At 49.2% G+C, this 21,245-nt stretch overlaps 1 protein-coding gene across 1 annotated transcript in view; it reads right to left on the bottom strand.

Moving 5' to 3' along the window:
• Rasgef1c (RasGEF domain family, member 1C) overlaps nucleotides 1-21,245 on the bottom strand; it is a 66,270-nt gene that overhangs the window by 5,654 nt on the left and 39,371 nt on the right. The window contains 10 exon segments of the mRNA NM_001108273.1: nucleotides 2,434-2,529; nucleotides 3,555-3,650; nucleotides 3,733-3,812; nucleotides 4,241-4,343; nucleotides 6,462-6,551; nucleotides 12,390-12,464; nucleotides 13,026-13,226; nucleotides 15,257-15,394; nucleotides 16,541-16,663; nucleotides 16,808-16,990. Of these exon segments, the coding sequence (NP_001101743.1) occupies nucleotides 2,434-2,529; nucleotides 3,555-3,650; nucleotides 3,733-3,812; nucleotides 4,241-4,343; nucleotides 6,462-6,551; nucleotides 12,390-12,464; nucleotides 13,026-13,226; nucleotides 15,257-15,394; nucleotides 16,541-16,663; nucleotides 16,808-16,984 (1,179 nt within the window). The 5' untranslated portion in view covers nucleotides 16,985-16,990.

The raw sequence follows: 21,245 nt of genomic DNA, 5'->3' as shown, positions 1-21,245 counted from the left end.
CGGCCTGTGAAGTACCCCCAGTAAGCTTCTTTTCCAGCTGGTGACGATGTTGGAAGGTTATGAAACCTGTGGGAGGTGGAGATTTGCTGGGGAAGTATGTCACAGTGGGTGGCCTTTGAGAGTTGACTGCCTGGTCCTACTTGTTGTCTGGACGCTTCCTGATGCACTGTGGCCAGTCGGCTTCCTGCTCCTCCCTCCATTCCTTGCCTTTAATGATGGACTCTCATCCCCTTGGAACTGTAAGCCCAAACAAACCCTCTCTCCTTTGTGTCTGCCAGTGTATTTTATCACAGATCCAGCAAAGAAAGTAGGACACAGCCCAAAGCCATGCTTGGGCTGGAGAACCTGCCCTGTTTCATCCCTCAGTCAGCCCCAGTAGCCGGGTCTATCCCCTACCACCTGCTCCCTCAGCCTGTGGTCACATGAGTGGCTCAGTCTTCCAAAGCTCTGATTAAGGACCAGTTCAAGAAGAGGAAATGACGGAGAGTCCTCACTCTCAGTTCTGTGTCAGGGTCACCAACAGAAAAACCCCATCCCAGGCCCCTAGACGCCTGACGTCTCATCTATGTGGTCCCGAGATAAGACCCTGGGACCACATGCTGGGCTGGACAGTCCTCTGGATCTGACAACTTTGGGACAACCAGGCTTGTGGGTCACCTGAGATCTGTGCAGACACCAGCTGTAGGCCAAAGAGCTCAGACTCATGTTGTGGTCCTCATGAGCTGGGGTGTTGAGTGATTCACAGAATTCCTGACAGCCTCCAAGACCTCTGTGAGGCCACAGCTGTGGCCCAGTTTACAGAAGCAGGGGAATGAGCTTCCTACAGGGCGGCGGCACTCAGGCTTTTTTTTCCGGAGCTGGGGACCGAACCCAGGGCCTTGTGCTTGCTAGGCAAGTGCTCTACCACTGAGCTAAATCCCCAACCCGGCTCTCAGCCTTCTTAATGCTGTGTCGTTCAACGCACTTCTCACGTTGTGCTGACCCTCAACCATAAAGTATTTTCATGGCTACTTCATAGCTATAACTTTGCTACTGTTGTGGATCATAATGCAAATATTTGTTTTCTAGTGGTCTTAGGAGATTCCCGAGAAAGGGTTGTTCAACTCCCAAAGGGGCTGTGACCCACAGGTTGAGAACCACGGCTATAGAGCAAGTACTACGTCCAGGATTTATGCTTGTTGGAGCTGAAGGCTGAGTGGGCACCAGGTTGGGCTGAGCCTTCTGCAAGACAAGAGCCTCTTTTCTCCCCCACAGATTGGAAGGTCCCACGAAAACTTTGTGCCACGCCATGTTTGCTGGACTCTGTCTGCAGAGCCCACCTACCTACCACATCAGTATGTGGGTGGGCTCTTCTGAAGTGTTCAGGAACTCTGGTGCTCTGAGTGAGTGAGTGGCTGGTGTGCAGCCTGCTGGGTGAACCCCAGCAGATGGGGGTCTCTCTGCTTGTGAGGTCATGGGAACTTCCTGAAAAACCTCTAGTGAGCTAAGGGAGCAGAACCCTCTTTGCTGCTGCCTCCGTGGTTTCTTCTTTATGACTCCATCCTGCAGCTCAGGGACCCTCCTTTTTGGGACCTGCTCTGGTTCTCATGTACTACACTTTTGTGTGACCCCCGAAGCACCTTGCCAGCTGTAATCATAGTCCTCAGGGTTGGCTTTCTCTTCAGCCTGCTGCTCTTCAAGGACCAAAATAATGGAGCTCCCTGTGCTGAGAACAATGTCCTGGATGGAGTGTTGGCAAGAGCCTCAGCCTCTGCCTCTGCCTCTGCCTCTGGGTGATGTTAGGGGACCTGGATGACCCCAGTCTGAAATGGCTGTAAATTGTTGCACCCTGAATCCTGTAGCTCCCATGAATTTAGCTATCCAGGGGCTAGCAGTCCCATGCTGGCAACTTTTGTCTGAGTGTGTTTGTGTTTGTGTGACTCCAGGTGTACTTAGGTAAGTAGAGGCCAGAGGACAACCTCAGGTACTGCCTAGCATGCTTTCAAAGACAGGGTCTCTTGGCTGGGCATGGAGGCACACACCTCTAATCCCAGCACTTGGGAGGTAGAGGCAGGTGGATTTCCCTGAGTTCCAGGACAGCCAGGGCTACATAGAGAAACCCTGTCTGGAAAAACAAAACAATAAAGCAAACAAGCAAACAAACAAAAAAGACAGTCTTTGGCTGGCCTAGAACTAACAAATTGGGCTAGGCCGACTGTTCAGAGACACCCAGAAATCCACCTTTCTCCTCCTCCCAGGACTGGTATTATTCTAAGCCCATGCCAACGAACCCAGCTTTTCTTCCCATGGTTCTGGGGTTTGGGACTCGGGTCCTCCTGCTTGCATCACAAGCACTTCATGTTGAGGCTTCTCTCTAGCTGCCTCCCTTGTTTCTGCTGGGAGCATTTAGCAGCTGTGTCACTTGCTGGCATCATTGAAAGCCTGTGGACCCACCTCAAAATTGACGTGTCCATTGGGAAGGCGGTTGGCGCAGCCCTCATTGAGGAAATAAATGTCCTTGATGAGCAGGCTGAAGAAGGGGATGACAATCTGGAAGGGAGAAGGTGCAGATCACTGTAAAGGAACAGCCCTAGTAGCCCAGAGCTAGAAGCGGGCTCAGAGTACAGGCACAGGAAGTGCCACCCTGCTCCATGGTCACCCAGCCTCTGTAAGGATGGGAGAAAACTCATGCAGAAACCCACTGTTGTATGTGACTTCTCCTATCAGAGGTGATAGCCCAGCTTCTATACAGTCCACCCTAGAGTCTGACTCATGAGCTGGGAGCCAGTATCCCTGAGGCTAAAGCACTACTTGTGTCCAGGGATCAGCAAAACAGCCGACAAAGTACAACAAGGTCAGTATATTCAAAGCTGTACGGGGCCTGGCTCTGCTACTGCCTCACAGTACAACTGAACAGTGAAGAATCCTCACTGGGACTCAGTCTTCCAATCTGGCAGATGGGAATGCTGAAGCCCATCAGAGTTAAGTAGAGGGCTGGGAATCATGGAGCCCACCTGTTCTAGATACTCGGGGGAAAGAAGTTCCTGGCCTTGCTGTCTGGCTTTCTAATGTCCTGGCTCCTGCTTGCTGCAGGCTTACTAGGGCAGTGACTGGGCCGGGTGATTTGGTCCCTCAGATTCCTGACTGCTACAGTTTGGATCATGTGTTTTCCAAAGGCCCCTATGACTATGACTTGCTTCTGGGGGTAGTGGTCATGGGAGGCTGTGGGAATATTAGGAGACGGAGTTTAGTCAGCAAGAGATCTTTAGTCACAGGGGACATGCCTTTGAATTCTGAGTTTTTCCTCCTCTTTTTGGCTCCCCTGCCATCATGTGAGCAGTTTAATTTTATCGTGTGTCTTTACCATAAAAGGCTTACAGTCACAAAGTCAGCCAACCATGGGCCGAGACCTTTGAAACCCGCAGAGTTGAACCTTTTTGCTTTATAACTTGGCTGTGTCAGGCATTTGGTTACAGTGACAGAAAGTTGGAGCATACATTGATACAGCCCACCTGAAACAATATGGGAGGAGCTGTGAAGGCCGAAACGTCTAAGCTTTGAAGGCTCTTCCCTACCTTCTCCCTGCTGCTGTGAGCAGTCAGTGAGCGGTGGGCTGCCCCACGCAGAGCTGTCCTATAGTTGCAGAAATTCCCTGTTGGGTCCATCTGGTGCTGGAAGGAGACAGGGAGACATTTGAGTGACTATATTCAGGGACCAGAGGGCCACACCCATTGGACAAGCAGCCCTGCTTACCTCCAGAATGAAGAACTTGGCTGTTTTCACTTTGGCCCAAGTCTTCTTCAGCCTGGAGACAGGACTCATGTTCATGCCGGCTGAAAGAAGGTAAACAGAGATGGGCGAGCTCCTCCAGCCTGGACAGTCCCCTTTGTTCCCATAGGAAAAGCGGTCTCGGTGTGCCCTGACTGTGTGACTCAGACTGTGGCTGAGGGAGCGGGTGCTGGTGTACTTGGGTGCATTTAACTCTGACTGATCCACCTACAGGAGCCCACCACGGAGTCAGTACTTATTATCGTCTCATTCTCTCTGTCTGTGGGTGTGCAGACTCTTCAAATGCACCCCTTGGAGACTGACCTTGCTTCAGATGGAGCGCCTCCATCAGCCCCCGGAGCTGGCCACCTAGGCCACAGCCACCCACTGCCGAGAAGACCCTTGGCACGCACACCACCTGCTAGCTGTGTCCTGTTTAACCTCTCTGGTGGTCCTCACACAGGGTACTCGAGGCCTGGGCAAGTTCACTCACAGATAATGGCCATGAGGGAGTTGAAGTTGCCGATGTTGAAGCACTCTCGGGCCACGTCAATGAAGAACTCGATCACCTGTGCCCTCTGTTTCTTCTTGGCTGGCTGGGGAGAAGACCCCAGAGCTTCAGTGGGTGTGTGTTCTTCCCCCTTCAAACACCCCAATTAACCAGCCTGGCTCCCCTGCCCTTCTCTAAGCCCAGTTCACAGCTGAGAAGCCCAAGGCCCAGGGTCTCGGGACCCTTCGTCAGGACCCTCAGCAGATGCACCCACAGCTCAGAAGTGTGCAGGGCAGATGTGACCCCAGTAAAGTTCCTGTGGGATGGGCGCCCCTGCACTGGAGGGCCTAGGAGGTGTCTTTGGAATGGTGCCCCCACAAGGCCAAACTTTCCCTGAAAGGTGGAAACAGTACTATTTCCTTTCTTCCCAGTGTGGAACTCCTCTCTCTTCAGTAGTGGCCGAACACCAACCCTGGGCCCTGCTCATTGTGCTACCCACTATTGCTTTCTGTCAGAAAACCATGCCGCTGTGAGAACTCACTCTGGGGACAAGTAGTTAAGACTCTCCACCTTTCTGGTGGGTCAGGACCAACCTGTCTTTTCCCCAGAGCCCTCCCAGGTGGGTTCCTGGGTGGTCTAGCCTCCACACTGGCCTACCTGAGCTGCCGAGCCAGTGATGGGAATATGGGAACAGGCTCAGGTCGTACAGTTCAGGTGCATCTTTCTTGTCTATGAATACCATAGCCTCTCCGGCCACCAGGAAGTGACACTGTAGGTGCCCCACCACAGCTCCTCCAAGGAGTCCTCTCTGCTGCAGAGAGCCGCCTACCTGAGGCTTAGTCCTGTCCTTCAGATGGCAACACTAACCAAGGACAGTGACGGAGCCAGGCGATGTTTAGACAGAAGCTGGCCATGTTAGCCCACTATGAATGCCACAGGTCAGTTTCTCCCTCAGCACAAACCTGACTGTCCTGTTCACTTCTCAGCTGCTGACCCCTAATAAACACTGACCCTTGACCCCAGGCTCTGTCTCAGCACCTGCACCCTGTGAGCCCAACTAGCCCGTCTGTCCCTTTGTGCTTCAGGACAATGGTGGGTCGTGACCGGCCAGAGTCAAATATCATATCCTGTATCTCAGATATTTACATTATGATTCATAACAGTAGAATTACAGTTACTAGGTAGCAATGAAAATAATTCTATGGTTAGGGGTCACCATAACATGGAGAACTGCATTACAGAGTTACAGCATTAGGAAGGCTGAGAACCACGGTCTGAGGATGAAGGCGTATGTGCAGAGGACAGTGCCCTCAGTTTAAGGAAGAGAAGACAGGCAGGGTTTGGCCAGGCACCTCACCCCAGTGCCAGTGTGTTTAATACTAGGGTGACAGAACTTCCTGCAGACAGAAGCAGCCACTGGCTGGACTTGTTTTGGAATTCAGTTTTTTAAAAATTATGGCCCATCATTTCTTATATTCAGAAAATGACAGATAAAGAGCACACTCGAGGGGCTGGAGAGATGGCTCGGTGGTTAAGAGCACTGACTGCTCTTCCAGAGGTCCTGAGTTCAATTCCCAGCAACCACATGGTGGCTCACAACCATCTGTAACGGGTTCTGGTGCCCTCTTCTGGTGTGTCTGAAGATAGCTATAGTGTTCTCACATACATTAAATAAATATTTTTTTTTAAAGAGTGCACTAGAGATCGATGGTTTGGAGGAATTGTGCATATCCTTCAGAGCATTTAATAAACGTATGCGAAGCAAGGTTAATAGACACAGTGAAACCTGTAGAGGTCACCTCCTGTCCCCTCTAGGTATCATTTCCTGACTAAATAAACAACATCGTGGCTTTAGGTTACTCTGAAGATATGAATTTTAAAAGTAATAGTAATTAAATAAAGAAAATATTTAGGAATCGATTTATTTCCAGTCTCATCGTTGGCCTGGACTGTTAACATTGCAATTTCCCAGCTCTTAAAGGTTGGACCCTTTTTATCTCCAAGCCCCAAGTAAGCTACACAGCCCAGATGCCTGAGGCAGACAGGCAGAGGCACACAGTAGTCAGCTCAGTCCCCAGCAAATTGTCTGACTTCCACTTGGCTTCCATCTACAGGGGACATTCACTGGGGGGGGAAGGGGCTTGGGAAGGTTGAGATTCGATGCATCCTTCTGACTCTCGGGTAGCCTCTGACTGGCAGGCAGGCCCAAGCTGGCTTTACTCACCATGCAGATTTCTGTGGCTACCAGGTAGCATAGTCTGTTGAACCACTTCACGTAGGCCTCTACGTTGTTTGTCTTGTCGTTGAAGCGGGGCTAGGAAAGACACGCAGGCTGAGACTCGTTGTCAATAACTTTTTAGAGCATGGAATCAGGTCACAGTCATTATAAAGAACCCAGACAACGGAACAATCTCAAAGTCAACCAGAAACACAACAATCTGGTGTGGAACCTCCTGGTCTTCTTCCTGTAGGCTGGAGGTCCTGGGCTTATCCCCAGAAAGGGGGTGGCAGTTAGGTGTAGAGCTCTGCAGTATGTGAGCTCACACACTCACCATGTGTCCCTGGGTCCATCCCCAGCACCAGATGATGGACAAATAACATAATTAATAAGGTTGTACTTCAGAAGTATGAGCACACACACTGAATCAGTATTTATTATCCATAGATTCTGTATTTGCAAATTTGCGTACTACTTCTTTTTTTCTCTCTTCAAATAGCTTGTGTTGCCTTCCCATTCAATGGTGTGCGGGCACAGAAAGGCAACATATTTGAGCTACTTGCATAAGCATTTCCAGCTAAGACTGAACTAAACAAAGCTGTTGTGTCTTGTTTCTGCTCAGACTGTGAGCAAGGATCCTTCCCCCTGCCTCTGTTTAGTATCGCTTTTCTTTCCTTTTTATGTTTTCTTTGGAGAATAGTTTCCGCATTTTGAAAGGATTCCAAGAATAATACTGAAGTGATGTATTTTATTTCTAAGCACAGGAGGGCTATGGTGTCTCCCACAGAGAAAACACGTGCCAGGGAGTTCTCATTTATCTATGACTTATACAGACAGACAGCCAAATAGAGAGAGATCGGTAGATAGACAAGTGGATGGACACACACAGATAGATGGAGAGACAGACAAGTAGGGAGATAAATATTTTTTATGTGGTTCTGGGGATGAAACCTGTGCTCCTGAGCTCCATCTCAGACCCAATCATGAGTTGGCCTGGCCATTTAATGCCCTAAGTTCAGTGCTAATCAGTGATGCATGTTAGATATGTGTCCCTTACACACGAGCACATAAACATGACTATGTGTTGATGGCTTGTAGAAAATATTGAGAAAAGAAGCTTGTGTGAACCTGATGTTACATTTTCCCCCAGGAGCAATGGCTTAGGATTTGATAATTTGACACTTGTGTTAGTGTTCTAGAACATAATTAGCGGGAATAACAGAATCAACTCTGTGTGTGTGTGTGTGTGTGTGTGTGTGTGTGTGTGTGTGTGTGTCTATATCTATAGATTTCCATTTGAATATTTTCCTGAGTCATAAATCTTTGGAGAAAAAAATTCAACCTATGCTGAACATTCTATGTATCGTAAATACATGGACCATGGTTTAAATGAGTAAACTTAAGGTAAAGAACTATGTATGTTAAAACTACGGGGATAATTTTCAATGAGTAGGGGAGATAGATGGAAAAAATGTAAAGAAAGGAGAGAAAAAGAAATGGGAAGTCAAGGAAGGTGATGACAACTGGACAAGGACAGACCCTTGCAGATCAGCAATTACAGTCAAATCCCACTTCTTGACATTTTCTAAGCCAAGGATGTAAATAAAAGAGAAGTAGGACATGCGCATTTGACAAGTGTCACACAGCGATTTGGAGGATTCCAACTTTGGTGGTTCAACTATGATTTTTTTCAGTTTTATGGTGGGCTTATCAGGACAGAGCCCCATTGAAAGTAAAGGAGGATCGGTAACATTTGGACAACATTTTAAGCCCCCCCCCCAAATTATTTTGATGGAGAAAGCATTGTAGAAGCAACTACAGGGTAACCACACAGTGATAAGAAGTTCAATTCCTTAGGAAAATATCACGAGTGCAAACATGTTTGTGCTAAGGAACATGCTTTTGAAATATGGAGTTAGGACTGGGGAGATGACTCAGTGGATAAAGTGCTTGCCAGACAAGCATGAAGACCTGAGTCTAATGCCCAGAACCCCACACTCACACACACACACACAAGCTCGGTTGCATTCACCTTGTAATGCCAGTGATGTGATATATAGATGAAGAGACAGAAATAAATCACAAAAAATAGTAATGGGACTCCAACAGGAATGTGCAGAATAGTTTAAAAGGATAGTTGTCCATGAGTAACTTTGTATCTGTAAACACAAAAACTTAAGGGAAAAGGTTAAGTTCTTGAAACAATATAAGAAGTTACAAAGCAACTTAAGAAAGAGAAAGGCAAAGGCCAGCTACCCGGGAGGCTGAGGTAGGGGGAGCCCAAGTTCAAGGCCCAGCTGAACTAGTTAGTGAGCCTGTCACAAAAATTAAAAACAAAACAAAAAAACAAAAACAAAAACAAAAACAAACCAAACAAAACAAAAAAAAACCGGGCTGGAGAGATGGCTCAGCGGTTAAGAGCACTGACTGCTCTTCCAGAGGTCCTGAGTTCAAATCCCAGCAACCACATGGTGGCTCACAGCCATCCATAATGGGATCCAATGTCCCCTTCAGGTGTGTCTGAAGACAGCAACAGTGTACTTACATACATGGAATAAATAAAATAAATCTTTAAAAAAAAACCAACCAAACAAACAAACAAAAAAAAAAAAAAAAAGGAGATTTGGGAGTGTAGCTCAAGGGTGGAGTGCCTGTCAAGGAAATGGAATGACCTCAGTTCCAGCCTCAGGAATACTTTGGGGAAGAGGATAGGGAAAACCTAAATACCCTTCTGGTTACTAAATAACAGTGAGAATAGACAAAGAAACAATCCAACAAGAAAAACTTGAGTGGGTTAATGAATGCTGCTCCTCTAAGAACACTCATTCTCAAGAGTTTTCACTGGCAAAAGCTGATCAATGTTCCAATAACAGGTAATTCCAGTCTTTCCCACACAACAGAGCAAAGAGTGAGAGGAGCTGAAAATAGTTTCAGGAAGAGGAGTGTCCGCTCAACCTTACTCATGAGTAATGGTGGCAGAGTATCCAAACAAACGGCATGCAGGACCCAGGGACAGGGAGAGACAAAGGTTCATCTTCTTCTGGTTTGCTTATTTCAGGATTGTAAGGTGGACTCAACACTGATTTTAAAAGCTAATAAAAAGTCAGTACTGTAGAGGAGAAGCATCACATGAGTTCTGTGACGATGCATTATTATGAAAATATCTCTTACATCCCAGAGATGGGGACTTTTGCCAGACCTTACAACCTCGGTAGTAACACCTTGAGCTCACTTAAGACCGATGGCTGTTCTGCTGTCCACTCAGTCTGTTTGTTCGACCTGCCTCCAGGAGAACAATGTAACAACTATCCCTGTCTTAGATGTCCCAGGAGAACAATGTAACAACCATCCCTGTCTTAGATGTCCCACACAATCGGCTTTTGCAGCTTAAGCTGGTGCTTAGCTTTCATCTTAAATAGCGGTTTTTCTTCCACGCCCCTGGCCCAGAGCAATGCGGGGTGTGCTTGAATGTGTGCTATGATAATCATTTGCTGAAAATAGCAAACAGGACAAAAGAGACCTTGTACAATAACTGTCACCAATGCTGGAAATGGCCTGGAGACAGAGCGTTTGCAGGACTGCTTGTTATTTGGGGAGGTTGGAACTGGTAGTTTCATTCTATGTAAAACTCGGTTCAAGTATTTCTGTAAAGCAGCCTTACTTGTGTTATGCTGTCTGTTTAATAGAGGAGAGCAAAGCCCTTTGTTGGGGACAGATTCACAAAAGACAGCATTCAAGCAGGTGCAGATTCAAACTCATCTGACAGGCAGACAGATTGCAGACAGGACAGAAACCGTAAGCTACCCAGAGACAGAAGACACATGGAGAGGTGTAGAGAATTCATATTTGGGCTCCCTCTTCAAATTCAAGAAGACACACGTGTTGGACCTTTTTGTTAATATGACGCCAATGCACCTGGGTGCATCTGAGATGAGCTCTACTGCCCTTAATCTATGCGGGGTAATAGAAGCAGAGAAAGAACCCAGCAAAAGTCAAGGACCGTGCGTGTGAGACCTCCTGACACACTAAGAAGCAAGCACCTGGGGCTGGGGATTTAGCTCAGTGGTAGAGCGCTTACCTAGGAAGCACAAGGCCCTGGGTTCAGTCCCCAGCTCCGAAAAAAAGAACCAAAAAAAAAAAAAAAAAAAAAAAAAAGAAGCAAGCACCTTTCTGTTACCCGGAAAATAATCTAAAAGCAAACACTCTAGCATGGCCTGCTAAAAGTGATCCTTTTAAAACTAGGAAAAGAAGGGCAGAAGGGCGCCATTTCTCAACGCTTTTGCTTAACATGGTACTGGGGTGCAAGCTTCTGCCATAAATAGAATCGGGCAGGGGTGTCCCGAATTAGGTAACAATCTTAGCACTTCAGAGACATGAAGTGATGAAGGAGAATATGTAGACGATTCCTGTTCCTCTTATACCGGTGGAGTTTCTATTCTATGATTGCCACAGAAATAAAAATGAATACTATTTCAGGGGCTGGTCGGGTGGCTCAGTGGTTAAGAGCACTTGCTAGAAGCCCACAGCAGCCCGTGGTTGCTTGGCTGCCTAGCATGCAGGAGGCTCTGGGTTCAGTCTCTAATACCAAAAATTAGAAATAAAAAAGTACTGTCAGTTACAAAATTGGTCTGCAAAAACAAAAACAAAACCAAAACTGTTGGATCTGAACTGACCACTGGTTTCCACTGAATATTATTTTGACCTGAAGAATGATAGAGAAACTCCCATTATTCAGACTTCAACATTTGGCTGATCTTGCCTTGAAAATGAATAAAAAGCCAGGTAACTTCCAAGAGAACAATTCACAGTATTTGTTGCCAATGATGAAATTCAAGCTTTCAAGAAGAAATTGGGAATTTACAAAACCCTTACCCACCTCTGTGAGCTTGACAGCCTCTGGGTTTTCATGGATTTTTCTCCCCAACAGTGGGAAGATCTCCTGTAATTAGTGTCTCCATGGTTTTTTTTTAATGATGTATGGTGCTATAACATCCCATATTCAGGGTGCGTTACAGCCCAGTGGACATCACGGTGTATGGAAAGGTCACTGCTATACTTTCGGATCTCATGCTACAATGAATGTTTAAAAATTAGCACTTGCATCTAACAAGAATATGGGCAGGTATCTCATAAGAATGTTAACTGTTTCAATTCTCAACTGCATACCTGTGAGATTTGATCCCCCCTCCCTTCCCTCCAGGGATTGGCACTAGAATGAACCTTGGGGGTTCCTGAGCAGGAGGAAAGAGTTCTGCCCTTGAGCTCCAGCTCCCAGCCTGAGGACGCACATCTGCAGAGTGGGTGCCATTGATCATCTGCCTTGTGAAGTCCTGTGATCTCTACCAAACGCATGATCAGGTTATTTTCTGTCTAGCTAGCTCAGAGACAAAAAAGGGCAATTACCACTACAGCACTTAATTTACAGTCCTTTTCTTAGGAGGGACCATAAATAACTGATGCTTCCAGTTCTGACTGGATCTAGCCGGTTGGTTAGACACCCTACTCCTGTGCTGGGGCCCTAGGAGGTAAGAACTAGCTCTAAGTGTTAGTGTGGCTCAACCCTTCCAATTTTTTTTCAGGCGACGAGCACTAGCCAACACTTCTTACAGTGGCCACTAGAGGGCACAAGCGCCTGCCCAAACGCACAAGGAGGACCCTTATGTCCCACCCTGCAAGGTGCACCCTGTACATTCTCTCTACCCAGCGTTGAAGCTTGACTCAACCTAGCGGGGTATATCTAGCCAGTCCATGGGGCTCTCTGGGACTCGGCGCTGGACATCTGAGCTGGAAAGGCTGGGTGGAACGTCCAGGGGCCCTCCGTTCTGCTCTGGGCAGCATCAGGGCTTCCCCAGATGATGTCCGTGAGATCTCCCCGCTCTTGGCCACCACTGAGTGGAGGCCACTGTAGTCTCAGCATTCCCAAGAACCTTTTACCTTTGTGCCTGCCAGGGGGTCCTTGTTCACAAAAGCCTGGACAAACTCCTCGGGCCCAATGTGCCTAAGCCGCTCCTGCATGGGGAGGGGAGAAGAGTCAGAAAAGAGGGCGGGGTACACGCTGGGGAGGAGGCACATTCCGGGAGGCAGCAAGGGCACAGTCAGGGGTGCTAGCGTGACAGGGAGGTGCCAACTTTCTTTCACTACCTCTCTCTGGGGGCCCTTTAGCCTCTGTATCTACACAGAACCCCCATGTGCTTGGGGTGAGGTCGGCTCATTCCTTTTACCAATATGAAGGAGGGCTCAACTGCTGCTCTGGAAAACTGGGAGAGCAGCCTCCCCTACTTCCAGCCTCAGGTGTGTTGGGCCCAAATGGTAAGTTCCGTAGGCCTGGGAAGACCACATAGTGAATGGCGTCAGAATGAGAGTTTGAACTCAATTCCTCTGTCCTCAGCCTAGACCCTTAGCTGGCACCTGCAGACCTCCTGACCCAGGCCCGAGAATGCTGTGGGACTGCTCTGGAGTCTTCTGCAGGGTCCATTGGGCCTGGATCCTTGGGCTATGCTGAGATCAGGAAAGACAGGCTGGGGGCAGTGTTTGCTATGTCTAATGGCTCCTTCCCTGGGTCCCACTTACCAGCTCCACATGGGTCAGTTGCTGGGCCAGTGTGTAGGGGTCACTGCAGACACCCAGGAGCTCCCTGTGGATTGAGGCTGGAGGCTTGGTCCTGTAGGAGATGGGCTTGTCCGCCCCTACCAGGCCTTCTGGTCCCTGGCCAAGTGATGCCAATTTCTGGTGCAGAGTCTGCAGGAGCTGGTGCATCCTGTTTCCGTAGGTCTAGGTTTGTGGTGAGGGGAGAGGGCACTCAGGCCTGAACACCCACATCCCAAACTCAACCCCAGCTGCAGGCTCCTGGGCTCCAAAGTGTGTGTGTGTGTGTGTGTGTGTGTGTGTGTGTGTGTGTGTGTGTGTGTGTGTGTGTGTTTAGAGCATGTGTGCTGTGTGTTTATAGTACATGTGGTCTGTCTATGTGGTATGCGGAGGGTGTTTTCTCTGTGTGTTTTGAGTGTGTGTTTGTGGGGTGTGTGTATATGTGTTTTGTGTGTATGTGTGTTTTGAATGTGTGTACGTATGTGGTGTGTGTGGTATGGGTGTGGTGTGTGTATGTTTAGAGTATGTGTGGTGTGTGTATGTGGTATGTGGGGTATGTTTTCTCTGTGTATTTTGAGAGTGTGTGGTGTGAGTATGTGGGGTGTGTGTATGTGGGGTGTGTGTGTGTATGTGGTTTGGGTGTGTGTGGTGTGTGTGGTGTGGTGTGTGTGTATGTGTGGTGGGAGGTGGTGCCTCTGTGAACAAGGCCAGGTACCAGCAAATATCCTGGGGCCTGTCCCATCCTGAAAAAGGTCCCTACACTCCACATGTGGTGGTTGGGAATGAAGTGAAGGCAGTTGGGGAAAAGGCTGTGGGTTTTAGGTGGGGTTTGAGAAAATGCTTCAGGTAGAACATCTCTGGCTAAAATGTACAAGCTGCTTCTGGACTCTGGGGAAGAGGTCAGGCAAGCCAGGGGAAGAAGGAAGGGGAGGAAAGGAAGGCACAGGACACACCCAGTCCCGCAGGATTGGCCCCTTACTGGCTCGAGTGAGAACCATCCTGGTCCTCAAGCTTGGCTCAGAGCTGACTCTGGGCCAGCCTCACTCTCCTGCCTCAGTCTCTGGCAATGCCGCCTTCCCTGATGGGACTTTGTTCACAGGACCCCAGCTAGAATGATGCTGCATGGGACAGGAAGTGCCATGTTTGTTACAAGAACCCAGCCCAGCTCTGGGCATGCAGGGTAACAAACCCTCTCAACACGGAGCTTGGAAGGACAGCCTGCTTTGAACTGTGCCCGGGCTGGGGACAGGGACACGAGGTTCCTCAGGGTGACCTTCGACTCACAATGAGAAGTCCACCATTTCTCCTTCAGAGACCCTATTTCTTTGTTTTAAAAAAAAGTTTTTTTAAATTAAAAAAAAACAAATTGGCTGCGTGTGTGTGTGTCTGGGTGTGGGTGTGTACACTTCAGTGCAGGAGCCGTCAAAGGCCAGGCTAGGGCATCAGTGTCCTGGAGCTTGAGTTACAGGTAAGTCATGATGCCAGCATGGATGCTGGGAACTGAACTCTGGTCCTTCTGCTCTTCACTGCCGAGCCATGCAGCCCTAAGGACACTATCTCTAAAGAGAGCCGCCATTAGTTTAGCTGGATTTATTGAGACATCTACATAACCCAAGACCTTTGGCCTTTAACCCACGATAGACCCCTAAGACTATCAGCCCGTGGCAAATATCACTCCTAGAGACATCTCTACTCCTTGTGCACCAAGGAGCTAGGCTGAGAGCTGGCGGGAGAGTGGGAGGCAGTTGGGGAACTTTCTCTCTCAGCTGCTCTTGTGGTTCATCTCTGGAACCCTTCTCCTGCTGCAAATTACAGGTCCCTGGCCGTGAACACTGACTGCCAGCCTGTGTCTACATGGGGAGCAGGCCAGTGGGGGCTCTGTAGGCCCCTGAACATGGACCTTTGCAGGTGGCTTAATGGGTCACACAGAGCCACTGCCAGGCCCCCAGTCCTCATGAGCCCATGGATGAGTCTTATTCACTACCTAATACCATTGCCAGGACAGAAGGGAGGGGTAGAGATGCTGGCCTAAACAGGTCCCTGGATTCCCTCTCAGCTATGCAGGGCCTGGCTCCTCAATGGACTCCAGAGGGCCCATTGAGGGTTTATACTATGTAGTGTTGGGAGAGAAGGGCCCTGAGGAATCCGGAAACAGGCTCAGGTCCTGGATGAGAAGGTACCGGAAGGGGAAGTGATTTCTACCCTGCCTTGCCCACCTCGTCACATGGGGAGATGCGGCCCACCACGTCTGTCAGGTGTCCGATGGTGGACTCCTCTTCAAAGTCCCGTGGGAAGGTTTCAGTCCACTCGGCTAACAACTGGAGCAATTTGGCACCAAACTTCCGGACTCGGGCCTGCAAGGCAAAGGCAGAAGCAGGAGCCATTTGGTGGGCTGTAGTGAGCCTCTCACGGAGCAAGCTCTGCCCGTCTAGGTTATACCATGGCCCCTTGCAGTAGTTGTGGTAAGCCTCAGGCTATCTGTGCCCTGCGTCAGGGAGAGGACAACAGAGCAGAGGACTGGAGGGGAGGTGCCTTGGCTCCGCTCACACAGGGGACGGAAGTGAGGCAGACACTTATTTTGAGGCCGGGTCCATCTCATTTCTACCACCGACAGTATCCCTGGCCTCTCCCTTTCCTAGGGTCACAGTATCCTAGGGTTAGTTTTCCCATGGGACTTCCCCTCCTCTTAGAGAGAGAGGCCCAGCCGATTGGCTCAGGGGTGGAACTATTTGAGTACTGGCCAATCAGAACCCGGGATTCTAAGGCATCATGTGCAATGAATGCCCACAGATGAGCATGTGACCTAAGCAAGGTCGATGAAATCTCAACCTTTTACCTTCAAAGGTCTTTCCATGTGATTCAGAGGTTAGAAGGTCACCCTGACAAAGGAGGTCACCTGTCACTGTGCAAGAGAATCAGCCAGCATAAGCTGAGGCCTGTGGTCCCAGATGAAACCAGGGGGACCATCAGAGTAGGAAACCCCATTGGGTGATTTGGGCTCCTCACAGAGAAGTACCCAATGCTGGGCAGGCACAGGAGTCACCCATGTTTCTTTGCTTGGGTCAGTTGAAGCTGGGTTTCCGCACCCAAAAGCCTGACTGACACAGGTGTGGAAAATCATGTTAGAGAATCAGGCAGGGAGAGGAGAAAAGGCCTGATGAGGCATGGCATAGAGAAGCCACCCTCATTCAGAAATGGAATGGGACTGAAGAGAAATCCTGCAAAGGCCTGGGCTGTCCCAGGCTACAGGTAAGGGCCCTGTAGACTTGGTTCCGCGGACTCAGGTCTGGCTTTAATAGATCTCACAGGACGTTGGAAAATGGCACAAGGGTAAGGGTGACCTATTCTTGCAGGTCCTGGGCCTCCGGTAAGTCAGAAGCTTAATAGGCTCCCTTTCCAGAGGATGGAGCAACCACTGCCTCCCCCAAGAGTGACCCTGTGAGGTCATACCCAGGGCATACACGTTCGCTCAGAGGCCCCTGGCCTACCTAGCTCCTCACCTTGTCCAGCACCGGCTTGTCCAGCTGTTGCTGCTCTATGCACAGGTGACACACACGAGCCAGGAGCTCTCGGGGCTCGATGAAGAGACGAGAGCTCAGCAGGAAGGTGAAGATGTAGGCTTTCTGGTGAGGACACCACATACACTCATCAGAGCACACAGGGTGTCACCAGCCTGCCCCGACTCCCTAGACACCAGCCCATTTCCAGCCCTGTCGCCTGCTCCATGCCCTCCTGCCCCTTGTCCCCGCACCGGGCGGCTCACCTACCTCAGGATAGTAATCGGCTGTGGGCACGAGGTGCTGAATCAGGGTCTCCAAAGAGGCTGAGGATGGAGCTCCGTCCAGGAGGGGCTGCCCAGCCTGCTCTCCTTCTGTGGAGTCTATGGGAGGCGGGCTGAGGCTGCCTGGGGTGACCATGTCGGAGGCAGTCAATGTCCGGGGCATGCCTGCCTGCAGTGATAAGAAACAGTTGGGGGGTGGGGGTGGGTTGGGGATTTAGCTCAGTGGTAGAGCGCTTGCCTAGGAAGCGCAAGGCCCTGGGTTCGGTCCCCAGCTCCGAAATCCGGGCTGGAGAACTATGCCTCTCACCATCCACACTTAAGTTCAGCGAGCCCATCATGAGAGGCTGCCAGTGTCCCCTACTTTGCAGCCCAACGTCCATTCTGCATTTTCTTATAGCCCCCACCCAAGTCTTCCCTCAGGAACCATCTCTCCCTGGAAAACACATCCTTAACAGCTGGTTATCCCTTGCTTCTCTCTCTTTATAATTCAGGTTGGCCTTCAACTCACAGCAATCCCCCTGTTTTAGACTCTTCCATTGCCGGCACTCTAGGTGTGAGCTACCTAGCACAGGAAAAGTTGTTCGTCCAAGTCCTTAATAGTCACTATCTTACCCCAGCTTCTGGCCACAAAAAGAGGCTCAGGGGCGACCCTGATCCAGATTAGGGGTTCAGGAACAATCCCAGCTCTCCCTCGACACTTGGAAGCTATGGTTCCCCTGAGGTCCTAGTGACTGGACTTTGGGGAATGTAAGCTCAACATTATTGAGTTCATCTCGGTACCATGAGGAGCTAGGAAGGTAGGCACACTCTTTTTGGAGGGAGAGAGTTGGCACTGACCGCCCGTACATCTACCTGAGGACTCTGCCGCTGAGCTAACATCCCCAGCTCGCTTTGCTACTTTTCATTTTGAGACAGGCTCTTGCTAAGTTGCCCAAGTTGGCTTTCCATGTTCTCTGTAGTCTAGACAGGCCTTGAACATACAGTTCTCACGCATTAGTCTCCTGAGTAGCTCCTCAATGGGGCTAGTCCTGCTTCCTTTCAGGATCTCTGTACTCCAAAGCCATGTCTGACCCCTGGTAGACGTCAGTGGATTTTCATTGTGAGCCCTGTTGTAGGCCTGGGAGCTTCTGTCAGTGGTTGGTGTAGCTAAGACCCTCTGCTGGCATTAGAGTGTCTTCTCTATGTAGGCCTCTAGACCGATGCTGAGTACTTCTGTGGCCTGGCCAGCAGAGGGCGCCTGCACATTTTTCTGGTGAGCTCCCAGTTCTTCCACAAGTTTTGTAGGTCTGTGGGCGTTTAACCAGTTCCAGCCTAGACAGTCAGGTCACCCCATTTTCTCAAACACGGAATCTTATGGGATCACCCCCTGAAAGACTCTGGCTTTGGCCTGCTTTTTCTGCCCCCTAGCGACCCTGACCTAGAGACAGAAAGACAGGAGGCCAGATCCCACTCAGGGGTGAGGGGGAACTCTCCAGAGGGCTGTACATGTGGTGTGGGAGGTGCTGGGATGGGGTTGCAGTATTAACGAGTGCTTGGTCAATCCATGTGGATAGCAGCCTGGACAGCCCTGACCTTGGCAATCGTCGAAGCTTTATTTTTAATCTCCCTAGCAATCTCCAACACTCAATTTTCAGTCCTAAAAATGCAAATTTCACAAGCCACCTCTTGTCCATCTGTGTGGGGAAGCCGGTGCAGATGAAGACGGCGGGAGTGGGGGTGGGGAATTCTGAAGATTCTCAGTGGAGAGGGTGGCCATCTCTAGAGACAGCAGGTGCCAGCTCTGTTTCATGCCTGGAGCTCAGCACCTGGTTCTAACTTTATATGCCAACATATGTGAGCGCTGAAGCTCCCCTCTCCCATGTAATGTCTGCCGCCTCTTCACCCTACAGCCCGTCCTGGATTCCAGTCCAATTTTCTCCCAGATGGGCCAGTGACAGAGTGGAGGTGACACTAAAACTCTCTGTGGGGCACAGCAGCAGTCTGCCAGGTGGTGGGAGAATCACAGAGGGATTGACGCGGCACAAGTCAATCGGGGAAGCTCTCAGAACACCCCTAGGCCTGGCTCAGCATTGGGCACTTGATGCTGGGTCCTTGGGGGTAGGCTAGATCCCCAAGCTCATGCTGAAGGAGTGTCCTGCAGGGATGACCTGAGAGGGGACGGGCTGCCAACTGGGAGCCTGGGGAGGTCACTGACCTGAGGACTGAGGGTAAGAATGAGCCCGTGGAAAAACATGGCCATCATGGGACCAACAAGGGGAAGTCGGGCGATTATGAAAAAGTGTGCTTAGGTGGCTGGGAACAGGTATCAGGTCCTAAGTGACAAAGTGGTGGATGAGGGAGAACACAGGATGACAGGCACATCGAACGTCCATGTGTGGAAACACATGTCTTTCCAAGAAGCACATCAAGGCCCCAGGCCATGCACCCAGGTCCTTTCCTGTGCGAACGACTCTTGGATCAGTTTATCGCCCTATGGTTTCTTCACACAAATGCAATGTAAGCATTTATTTTTCCCATTTCGTTATTACACACAAAATAGCATGTCCCCAATGCTGTCCCATTCTGGGTTCTTTTCTTTAACAATACATCTCAGAAATCTTTCTGCAGTAGGCCAGGGTTTGTTTCAGTTTTTCTTTTTTCCCTAAAATGTTTTGTTTTAGTTTTTGAGACCATTTTATTCGCTCTTTGTGTGTCCAGGAGTAATTTCTTAAAGCCTGCCTAATTAATGTCCATCAATGGATGAATACATAAACAAGATGTGTATATATAATATATATATGGTATATACATATGATGAGATATTATTCTCTCTCTTTTTTTTGTTCTGGAGCTGAGGACTGAACCCAGGACCTTGTGCTTGCTAGGCAAGTGCTCTACCACTGAGTTAAATCCCCAACCCCGATATTATTCTCTCTTAAAGGTGGGGGGGAATTCTGAGATGTCTTACAGCATGGAGAAACACTGAGGGCACTGAGTTAGGGGCAGAAGCCAGTTACAGGAAGACAAAAGCTGGTCTGGGGAGATGAATCTGCAGTTAAGAGCGGATACTTCCCCTGTAACTCCAGCTGGAAAGAATTCCTTGCCCTCTGACTGTCTGAAAATCAATCTGTCTCTGTCTCTGTCTCTGTCTCTGTCTCTGTCTCTGTCTCTGTCTCTCTCTCTCTCTCTCTCTCTCTCAGCCCTTTTTGTGGCATGAGTCAGCAGGCTTCACAAGTGCTATAACAAATTCCAAAGATAGTCAATGTATCAAGCTATCTTGATACAGTTTACTTTAGCTTACTGTTTGGAAGCTTCTTTTTGGTAAGTGACTGGCCAGTGACTGGCTGGTCTCCTTGCTTTGGGCCTTTGCTGGAGGCACCATGGTGGGGCACTTAGTAGAAAAAACAACTCACTCGTCTCATAGCTGGTAAGTGAAGAAGATGAGGAGCAAGAGCTCAGCCACTATGTCCCCCTTCGAGGGCATGACGTCAGCAATCTGAATAGCTCTCACTGGGTTACACCTCTTAAAGGTTCACCACTTTTCACCAGGCTTTGGTGCACGGGCCTCTGGAGGAGCATCAAGATCCGAGCTAGGGTGGGACCATGGGTAAGTTACTTGGATCATTGCTGTGATAAAATACCCTGAAAAACACAGCTCATGGGAGAAAGGGCTTATTTGGTCATGGACAGAGAAGCCATGGTGGCTGGAGCTAGAGGCATCTGGTCACGCTGCACCCACAGTGACAAAACAGAGAGTAACAAAGGCTGGTGCTCAACCCGGCTTTCCCCTTTTTATGTAACCCAGAACTAGAGCTCAGGGATGGTGCTGGTTCCTTCTGGGGTAAGCGTTCCCACCTGAACCTAATCAAAGTAACACATCACAGGCATGACTGGGGCTAACCCAATCAAGATAATTAATTCTTCATAAGTGAGCCTGGCACTCTTTGGCAATCAACATCACAGGCCACAAAATAAATGAGATTTTACAGTAATCAGTTCTGGCCAGCGTGTTGGAACAATCCTTTGAATACTTCTGGGGTGAAGGAGTAAGAGGGGTGTCAGAGCTTTTGAATCGTACCAAGATTCGGTTTTGTGTGCCAAGCCATTCATATCCCAGTTTCCTTTCACACCAATAAAATCCTTGGCAATACAGTCCAAATAAATTAATTAATTAATTAATAAATAAATAACCAACCACAAGGGAGAGGCTCTGGAAAGAAGAGCATAGGCTTCGACTATAATATGGCTCCTAACTGAAGTGGACAAGCCAAGCCTTCTGGTGGATTTGGTCTAACGCTTGTATTATGTTATCTGGGTTCCCAAAATTGTGTGAGAATCCATATGTAAGACGCTAAGAGTCCCTGCCGCCCAGTTGGTTGGTTCTGATTGGAAAATAAAGTGGTCAGTGGCCAATGGCTGAGCAGGGAGACAGAGGCGGGACTTCA

This window comes from Rattus norvegicus, chromosome 10 (assembly GCF_021556685.1).
Source record: "Rattus norvegicus strain SHRSP/BbbUtx chromosome 10, alternate assembly SHRSP_T2T, whole genome shotgun sequence".
NCBI classification, from domain to species: Eukaryota; Metazoa; Chordata; class Mammalia; order Rodentia; family Muridae; genus Rattus; species Rattus norvegicus.
This window is presented reverse-complemented; position numbering and strand designations above follow the sequence as displayed.